We start from the raw sequence: 10425 nt of genomic DNA, 5'->3' as shown, positions 1-10425 counted from the left end.
TAGTCGAAAGTAATTGGAGGGCAACTAACCCTCCTCTCACGCCCACCCTTTCCCCAAACACATCCGATCAAAATTTTGAGATAGCCATTTTATTCAAAGTAGTTTTAAGTTCTTTTTAATACTAGCTTCAATGCGGCTAAAAATTCTGGGTTCATTTCCTCTGCCGAAAGATATGATGACTCGAACAATTTGTTTGGAAAATGTTGACATTTATGCTGACTAAGGTAGAATGGCTAATACCCGCGCCCCAAAGGAAAGAATGAAAATCCACATTTTCCTGATCTACTTAAAGGCCTTATGGGATAATTAATTTTGCAGAAAATAAACGTAATTAAGCTATTAAATCATCATTCCGCTTTTTTTCCTGTTTTTGAATAAGTCAGGTAATATCTGATCTCACAAAGATTGGAGGATCGTAGAAAGAAGAAATCTGACTAGGTCTTGGGAAGAAATAGTACTTTAATCTGGATGTCCTCCAATCAAACTTGTTCCCTAACATTTTTTCAATAAAGGTGAAGATCAAATGAGGAATACCGGCCTATCTTCACGTTCACAGAAACAATGAAAATTTGCCCAAAAAGAAAATTCCAACGAACGGTAAGAAGTTCTATCAATTACGGGGGATTTCTTAGAAACCATAAGGGGAGGGGGTAGGCCCACAATTTCATAGTGCGTGAAAATTGGCAAAGTGTATCCCAGTGGTGGTATCCAGTTTCAGACCCTTTTAGATTAGTCAGATCTCTAAAATTTCAAGGCTGAAATGTAGTGTCAGATTAGAGCTAAATTTGCACGAAAGTAATTTTGTGTTTTTTTTTAATGGATAAAAAGTAATTAATTAATCCCAATAAGATACATTATTACAATAAAATGAAGTTCTTCATAAATTTTAATTAGTTGAGTTTTAAGTTCTGGAAATTAGGTCTTTGAGGATGACAACCCTCTCACAGCCCTCAGGGCAAGGGTCGTAAGTATGCCCTGGGGGTATATAAGGTTTTTATAGAACGCGTTGTCATTGAAACTTCCAAAAGGGCTCATTCGAAAGGATATTCAAAGGGCTAGTGCCCTTTTTAATATTCGAAAGTGATTTGAGGGCAACTAGCCTCCCTCTCACGCCCATCTTTTCCCCAAACACATCCAATCAAAATTTTGAGATAGCCATTTTATTCAAAGTAGTTTTAAGTTCTTTTTAATACTAGCTTCAATGCGGCTAAAAATTCTGGGTTCATTTCCTCTGCCGAAAGATATGATGACTCGAACAATTTGTTTGGAAAATGTTGACATTTATGCTGACTAAGGTAGAATGGCTAATACCCGCGCCCCAAAGGAAAGAATGAAAATCCACATTTTCCTGATCTACTTAAAGGCCTTATGGGATAATTAATTTTGCAGAAAATAAACGTAATTAAGCTATTAAATCATCATTCCGCTTTTTTTCCTGTTTTTGAATAAGTCAGGTAATATCTGATCTCACAAAGATTGGAGGATCGTAGAAAGAAGAAATCTGACTAGGTCTTGGGAAGAAATAGTACTTTAATCTGGATGTCCTCCAATCAAACTTGTTCCCTAACATTTTTTCAATAAAGGTGAAGATCAAATGAGGAATACCGGCCTATCTTCACGTTCACAGAAACAATGAAAATTTGCCCAAAAAGAAAATTCCAACGAACGGTAAGAAGTTCTATCAATTACGGGGGTATTTCTTAGAAACCATACGGGGAGGGGGGTAGGCCCACAATTTCATAGTGCGTGAAAATTGGCAAAGTGTATCCCAGTAGTGGTATCCAGTTTCAGACCCTTTTAGATTAGTCAGATCTCTAAAATTTCAAGGCTGAAATGTAGTGTCAGATTAGAGCTAAATTTGCACGAAAGTAATTTTGTGTTTTTTTTAATGGATAAAAAGTAATTAATTAATCCCAATAAGATACATTATTACAATAAAATGAAGTTCTTCATAAATTTTAATTAGTTGAGTTTTAAGTTCTGGAAATTAGGTCTTTGAGGATGACAACCCTCTCACAGCCCTCAGGGCAAGGGTCGTAAGTATGCCCTGGGGGTATATAAGGTTTTTATAGAACGCGTTGTCATTGAAACTTCCAAAAGGGCTCATTCGAAAGGATATTCAAAGGGCTAATGCCCTTTTTAACAGTCGAAAGTGATTTGAGGGCAATTCACCTCCTCTCAAGTCCACCTTTTCCCCGAACACATCCAATCAAAATTTTTAGATATCCATTTTATTCAACGCAGTTGAAAGTTTTGGAAATTAAGTCTTTAAGAATGTCAACCTCTCCCCCCCCCCACAGTCTTCAGGGCAAGGGTTATAAGTTATGGCCTGGGGGCATATAAGATTTTTATTGAAATCTTTGTCGTAGAAACTTAAAAAAGGGCTCATTCGATTGGAAATTCAAAGGGCTAGTGCCTTTTTTAATAGTTGAAAGTGATTGGAGAGTGACTAACGCCCCTCTCACGCCCACTATTTTTCTAAACAAATCCAATCGAAGTTTTGAGATATCCATTTTGTTCAACATATTTGAAAGTTCTGGAAATTAGGTTTTTAGGATGAAAATCCCCTCAGAGCCCTCAGTGCCAGGGTTGTAAGTTATGCCCTGGGGGCATATAAGGTTTATATAGAAAGTTGTTGTAGAAATTTCAAAAAGGGCTCATTTGATTGAAATTGCGCTTTTTAATAGTCGAAGGGTGAGTGGAAAGTAATTAACCCCTCTCTCACGCCCACCATTTACCAAAAAAAATTCAATCAAATTTTAGAGATAGCCATTTTGTTCAACGTAGTTGAAAGTTCTGGAAATTATGTATTTAAGGATGACAAACCCGCAGAGCCTCCAGGGCAAAGGCTGTACGTTACACCCTGGGGGCATATAACTCTTTTATAGATAGAGTTGTCGTAAACTTCAAAAGGGACTCATTCATTTGGAAATTAAGAGGGCTAGTGCTCTTTTTAACAGTCGAAAGTGATTAGAGGGTAACTAAACTCCCTCTCACGCCCACCGATCCTCCAAACACATCCAATCAAAATTTTCAACCATCCCCCCAGCCCTCGGGGCAAGGGTTGTAAGTTATGCCCTGGGGGCATATAGGGTTTTTATTGAAAGTGTTGTCGTAAAAAACTTCAAAAGAGCTCATTTGATTGGAAATTGAAGGGCTAATGCCCTGGGGACATATAAGGTTTTTGTAGAAGGCGTTGTCGTAGAAACTTCAAAAAAGGCTCATTCGATTAGAAATTGAAATAACTAGTGCCCTTTTTAATAGTCAAAAGTGATTGGAAGGCAACTAACACCCCTTCCACGCCCACCATTTCCCCAAACACATCCAATAAAAATTTTGAGATAGCCATTTCCTTCCACGCAGTTTAATGTTCAGGAAATTATACCTTTGAGCAGGACACTCTCCCCACAGTCTTCAGGGCAAGGGTTATAAGTTATGCCCTGGGGGCATATAAGGTTTTTATTGAAATCTTTGTCGTAGAAAATTGATAGATAGCCATTTTATTCAACGTATTTGAAAGTTTTGGAAATTAGGTGTTTAAGGATGACAACCCCTCCTCCCACAGAAATTGAAAGGGCTAGTGCCATTTTTAATAGTTGAAAGTGAATGGAGATCGACTAACGCCCCTCCCACGTCCACCATTTCCCCAAACATATCCAATCAAAATTTTGAAATAACCAATCAAAATTTGAAAATATTGAAATAACAGCCCTTAGGGTAAGGGTTGTTATTTATGCCCAGGGGGCATATAAGGTGTTTTTAGAAAGCTTTGTCGTAGAAACTCAAAAAGGACTCATTCGATTGGAAATCGAAAGGCTTAGTGCCCTTTTTAATAGTAGAAAGTGATTGGAAGGCTTGACATTTTTATAGTAGAGATCGATTTGGGTATAATACTTTTTTTTTTTTTGTTTAGGGCATTTTTTTGTTTAGGTTATTTATGCCCAGGGCATTTCGTATCAAAGGAGTTGTCGTAGGAACCTCGAAAAGGGCTCATTCGATTGAAAATAGAAAGGGCTGATGCCCTTTTTAATAGTCAAAAGTGATTAGAGGGAAACTAATCCCCCTCCAACGCCCACCTTCCCATTTGCCCATTATGTTAAAAAATAAATGTTGCCTTAAGATTAAATAAAAATGCACTGTGTTAATGCTAATTCCCAATAAGGCATCTCAGCAGTATTAGTAGGTAGTAGTCTTTGGCAGAATATTTGAATAGATGAAAAGGTGGAAATAAGATTATGGAAATGAAAGCAATTAGAATTGTAGTTCGGAAGTTAGAAGATGAGAGCTCTCTCCCACCTGGGGGAGTACTTTTCGTATTTCTAGATCTAAAATTGATGGTTATTACATTACATGGTCTGAAAACGCATTACAGCCAGAAAATAAACAAGATTTGTTACAATAGATCTTCAAATAGCCCCACCTGAGTTTTTTTTTACCAAAAAGAAGTTCAAGCTGATCTCAGAGTTGCAAACAGACATTTGTGTCCTTCTGACCTCCATATTTCATGTACCCCAACTATGTAGCATATAAACTCCAACATCACAGAACCGCCTGGACAGTTTTCCTAAGGTTTCTATTGGAATCACACTGTCCAGAATTAGAGAGGCTACCTGGTCCATTTAATAGGGCCCAAGCCTTGACTAATATAATTTTAGATGCAGTAAAGAAAGCAATACCAAGAAAATCATCAAATCCACCTTTAAGATTCTACCTTAGAAAACAAAAGGTATGGTGGAATAGTAACTCACACGGAATAAGATAATACAAAAAATGCTGCAAAGGAAAAGAAAAAGAAGCAAGAAACCATTTCATCAGAACTGGGGCTCTGAGAAATGTTGTAGAAATGAAAAAACAAGAAGCAAAAGCCCATAAAGTTGTAGACTGGCATAACAGAATGGTTGGCAAGCAGGACCAACTTGAAACAATTCCAACTTTTAAAATAGAAGATTCGTCAATTAAAGTTGGTGAACATAAGGGAAAAATGCTTGCTGAAATATAAAAAAAAACATAAGGCCCGAGGACCAACAGGCCACTCATTAGTCTGCAAATATTATGCGGAAAGAAGTAGCACAAAGAGCAACTGATTAGCCCTATTTTCAATTAAGAGTCAAGCCATTCTCCGGAGGAGAAAATGCTTGCAGAACAAGCACCCAAGCCCGTTCTGTAACCAACGCTTATCAACGGTTGAAACTATTCGGCATCTCCTGTTCAAGTACCCGAAGCCAACAACAATCTCCTCCAAGCTTACCAAGACTACCAGGAAATTGAGAGTTCATGAAGATTTCTAGCTATTGCTAGAAACAGACCTCCCAGTCTTAGAAGAGAGATGGATTTTCAAAGAAATAACTGACTTCTTGTAAAGTCTCAATATTTTATAAAATAAGTTTTAAAACAAGAAGGGCTAAAGAGCCAAATGAAGGGAGGATCCTGTCGAAAGAGCTTTAGCGGGACCCGCCAAGCATCATATTCTTAGACTACGAGGAAAAGCAACAGGACCCTACACTTCTCTTGTTTTGCCCTTTGTAAAGAAGTCAAACCCGTCTTTCCTCTAGAAACTCAACGCTATGGAGGAAAACATGTGAGGACATCTGAGTTATCACGCATCCAACTTTGAAGCCACATGGTCCCTGATTCATGCGAGTCCAAGTGCTATTTGTCGATTGATTCATTAGTTCACAAGACACTTGAAGACAAAAGTTGACCTTCAATCAAATAAATTCAAGGAATCTACATATTGAGTAGTGTCTTCACCTTGTACCAATACTACAAAGCTAAACAATGTAAGATAAACTCTAAATTTACCTTATTATGCTTATCAAATAGCCCCCCCTTCACCAAACTTCTTATTTACAAAATAGGATAGGTATAACACAGAGCCCCTAATTTAAAGTTCTATAAATGATAATCTAGAAAAATTTGGTATTTACCCTAATGAATAAAGATCCTTTTAGTTCAGTCAAAACGTTATTCGCAAGGTGGCTAATACCAGAAGATGTTCGTTGAGGTACGCTAACAAACTCATTTTTTTTATCAACCAGTTAATCATTTTATTCATACTAAAGCATTATTACAAACGTGAAACGGGTATTCAGTCCAAGAAGCTTAGCTTGTGGTGAGCCACACAAAAAAATAAAAAAAAATACTGAAAGAACCACAAGCAATACGCTAAATCACAAAATGTATACAAAATAAAGATAAAGGAAAATATACACTAGAATACAAAAAGAACAAAAAAAAACATTTAATAGTGATAATAATAATAGTGATAAACTGAAGCCAAGAAATTAGAGAAAACAGGAAAGACCAAGTTGACATTAGAACACGAAACAAATAAAATAAAGCCGAGAACTTTAACAGCTAGGAAGATTCCTGAAAATAATTTCAAAAGAAGAGGAGGGATGGATCATTTGGGATAGAATTCCAGAAATAAAAAAAGAAAAATAAACGATGGAGGGAGAAAATTTACTGGACTAAAATTACGGAAAGACCCGTCGAGAAACTGCTTTCGTGGAGAGGGACATTAGAAGGAATAAAGTTCCACAGTAGAATAGATTGATGAACAGAAGAACTCTGAACTGATGTTGATGATCGCTTAGGTAAAGTAAACCTGAGAGGAGAACTGTCCAAAGAAGATGAGTACCTACCTGAGCTTGTCTGTGAAAAGGCTGCTGTAAATGGTGGAAATGTAGACCGTCCTCCAGAACTGCAATAAAAAACGTAGCTATTAGAAAGCTAAGGAAAAATAAAAGCATAATAAGGAGAAAGCATAACATCAGGGGGAAGAAATGAGCCAAGTTGTGTTGTTTGCACTACAAATATAAAAATATTTAATTATCTTTCTGAGTAAGAAATATCAAACAAATCCATGAGAAAATATATTTTTACACGTTAATCTAAAAATTGTAATTGCAATATTCTATGCACAAAATTCTATCAACTTCCCATTTGACTACGAATTATTATGCCTGGCCTATTTTACATTCAATATTCAACTCTCGATTAGGATTAAAAATAACTAATTGTTTTACAAACAAGGAATACAAATTACTGATGGGCGGGGTCTATTTAGTTTTATTTGGTGACCTGGAGCAGATTTTAGTGAAAAAATATCAATCATCATCGTGACGCCGCCAATGACTTGGCAACCGCCCGAGAAAGTCGATAAAATTTAAAAATCCGAAAACCTGCTACTATTTTGTCAGGAATGGAAAATACTATTGAGCACATTATTGCAGTAACAGAGCCGAAATGCCCAGACGGGGTGGTTCGGAATAAAGGAAGAGAGACATTAGTTGATTTCATTGCTGGATCTCTAGGTAGTTTAATTTTAAATATAACAGGCTATTATCTGAGAAGGGTGCCTTCCATGTTAAGGTGCGCTTTTAGTAAATATGGAGGGGTAAATTTTTCCCAGTTCATAACATTGATTTATGAATAAAGTTAACATATCACTCGATGCCTTGTTTATGCTCTTTACAAATATAATAATTGCTTCTATCAGAAATTTAAATTTAAGCCCTTTTTTGAGCTCTTGAAGCATGGGTGCTCCAAAAAGCAGATGAAGATTTACTAGATGTTTTCCAGAGAAATTGCTTAAGGATTGTTCTGGGCACCCAGCTGACTGACTGTATTTCAAACAATAGGTTGTACAAAAAATGTGGTTCAATACTGCTCTCTAGGGCTATAATGAAAGAAAGGTTGAGGTGGTTAGGGCACGTTGTGCGGATGAAGGATGACAGATTGCCAGAGATTGCTCTTTAGGCCAACCATCTAGGGCTAAAAAGAAAGCAGGTTGTCCCCATCTGGGGTGGGAGGATGTCATAAAGAAAGATTTAAAGGAAATGAGAACTTCATGGGTGGGTGTAAAAAGGGAGGCTTTGAATAGATTGGGGTGGAGGAGGAGGGTGCATAGCTGTGTTGACCTCAGGCGGCTTGGTGCTGTGGTGAGTTGTTAGTAGTAGTAGTAGTAGTTTGAGCTCTTGAAAATGACTAAAATATTTCTAGTAGCCTATTTGGGTGTAAAAAGGTTTAAATATCTATTCTAAACTTACTGGTTCATTATAAATCAATTTTTAATGTTATATAATCTACAAGCACTTTCCACAATTAAGTTGGATAAATGAAAGCTCAATAATTAAATTTGGCAATATTATGCAGTTTTCTCTCCCTTGATGCTGGATTTTCAACATTGCGTTTTTGACAAAATGACAATTTCAAAATTATGGTGAAATGACAATTTCAAGATTTCTGTCACTGTTTGGCAGAGAGGGCAGGGCTGCCACCAAGGTCATTATTTCCCTAAAAGTCACTATTTTGTTGAAAAGTTCCTAAAAGTCACTTTTTTGAAGAGGAACCATGAAAAGCACATCAGGCCTATGAACTGCATTTCCCTCATAATGCATAGTGGTTGGTCATGTTCAAGATTATTTTGTTTTATTCTATGGCGCTTGGACTTTTTTTTTCATTCTGTTTTCAAATAATGCTTAAACATACAAAAACTTGTAATAAAATGGTTTTGTCAGATAAACATCTGACACACATGTAAACACAACTACACATATGTAGTGTAACAAAAACATGATTTGTGTTTCACCTGATCATTTCACAGTTGCAACCATGCTATTCCTTATCTTAAGAATGTCCGGGACACAGTTTTGGCTATTTCAATGGCATGCTGATGAAGGCCATGGTAAGATCCACTTTGTAGCACTGTTAGATATTAATGTTGTTTTTTTTGCAGATTTTAATGTTATTCAGTGTTGAAGGTTCTAGCAATGGGGAAGTGTAAGTTCAAATCCACTTGGTTAAAAAAAGTTGACAACCTGGGATAATGCATGGGTGACTGGTGTGCATCCACAAAGAGTGATGAAGAGGTTTTTTGTAAAGTTTGTTGTCAGACTTTCAGTTGTGTTAAAGGGTGGCAAAGATACTACAACATTCCCAAGGAGCAAAGCACGTAGAAAATGTGAAAGCTTTGCTGAATCCCTTGCAGCTAATTCTTCAGCCAAGATCTGCTGCCTGTGAACATTTGACTCTTGCTTCCAGAAAGGATCACCAAATTGAACTGCAAATGATTGCAAAGAGAGATGCATTGTTAAAGGCAGAACTGATTTGGGCTCTAAAGAATATGGTATCAGATATGTCAGCAGCTTTGTGTGATGGTTTTGGTGATGTTTTTAGAGCAATGTTTGGAGATCCTGCTGCTAAAGACTTCAGTCTTGGGCAAACCAAGCTTGGTTATATAATAACAGAAGAATTGTATTTCTATTTTAGAAAAAGGCTCCTTGAAGACATTGGCTCTTCCTTTTTTACATTACTATATGATGAAACAACAAATGCCAAAGGTGTGAAAGAACTGAATGTCACAATATAATATTGGTCTGAGTTGGCAGAAAAAGTTTCCTGCTGTCACTTGGAGACTTTCTTTGTTGGAAGAGCCACAGCAGAAGATCTGCTAGCACATTTGCAACAGTCCTTGGCTAATGCTGATTTACCATCAGCTAATCTTCTGATGTTGGGCTGTAACAGTCCAAATGTCAACAAGAAAGTTTGGCAACTTTTTAATGAAGAGGTTAAGTTGCTACATAGTGACAGAGGCCTCATTGATGTTGGCACCTGTAATATTCATATGATTCACAATGCTTTTTTGAAAGGCTTAGAAGTTCACAGACAGGCTCTTTCTGACCTTGTAATTTGTGTGTACTACTTTTTTCATGGGTAGCCCCTACGTGCAGAGGAATACACAAAGATACAATGTTCCCTTGGGCTTTTGGTTCATTGTTTTGTGAAACATGTTACCTCCCAGTGGCTTACTCTTGGAGAAGCAGCAAGGAGGCTCCTCAAGCAGTGGGATAGACTGACTGAGTTCTTTTTGAAGGACATTCCATCAAAAGAGAAACAGTTAATGAAGTCCAGTGGATATACTGAAATAGTTTTGTTGCTAAAATCACCTGCAACAAAAGCTCTGGTTTTGTTTGTTGTCTCACTGGCTGACCTGTTTGCTGGCTTCACTGGAATGTTCCAGTGGGAGGATCCTCTGGTCCATGTTCTATATGAAGAAATGAGCAGGCTTCTGCTTATCCTGCTGAGTAGGTGCTTGAAACCTGATGTTCTAGCCATGGGGGCCCATAAGCTGAATTCCAGGGAGGGGGGTAAACCTTCTCTAATTGGCACTTTTAATGCTATATAATAGAAATCTCTGAACAAAAATAGAAAAATAAGGCAGCATCATTCAGCCAGGGGGGTGGCCAAAGCCCCCCTGCCCCCCTTATGGGCATCCATGGTTCTAGCAGATATTCAAAGGAGACGGAGCATCAGGGTTGCAGATTTAGACATGTTTGATAACTTTCTTTCCTTAGAAAACATAGAGTGTGGCCAAGGAGTTGGAGAATGCCTTGCAAATCTATCAGAGTTAGAACATGCTCA

The 10425-nt window shown here is 37.4% G+C and overlaps 1 protein-coding gene across 1 annotated transcript in view; it reads left to right on the top strand.

Annotated features, from left to right (window-relative positions):
* Window positions 1-7183: 7183 nt before the first annotated feature.
* Window positions 7184-10425, top strand: part of LOC148951860 (mitochondrial ornithine transporter 1-like) — a 47967-nt gene continuing 44725 nt past the window's right edge. The window contains exon 1 of the mRNA XM_089088750.1: window positions 7184-7316. Coding sequence (XP_088944876.1) covers window positions 7205-7316 — 112 coding nt within the window. The 5' untranslated portion in view covers window positions 7184-7204. The remainder of the gene's footprint in view (window positions 7317-10425) is intronic.

Source organism: Artemia sp. Qi Xiang Cuo, chromosome 5 (assembly GCF_049724085.1).
Source record: "Artemia sp. Qi Xiang Cuo chromosome 5, ASM4972408v1, whole genome shotgun sequence".
NCBI lineage: Eukaryota > Metazoa > Arthropoda > Branchiopoda > Anostraca > Artemiidae > Artemia > Artemia sp. Qi Xiang Cuo.
The sequence above is the reverse complement of the archived record's forward strand: the minus strand, read 5'-3'. Positions and strand labels throughout refer to the sequence as shown.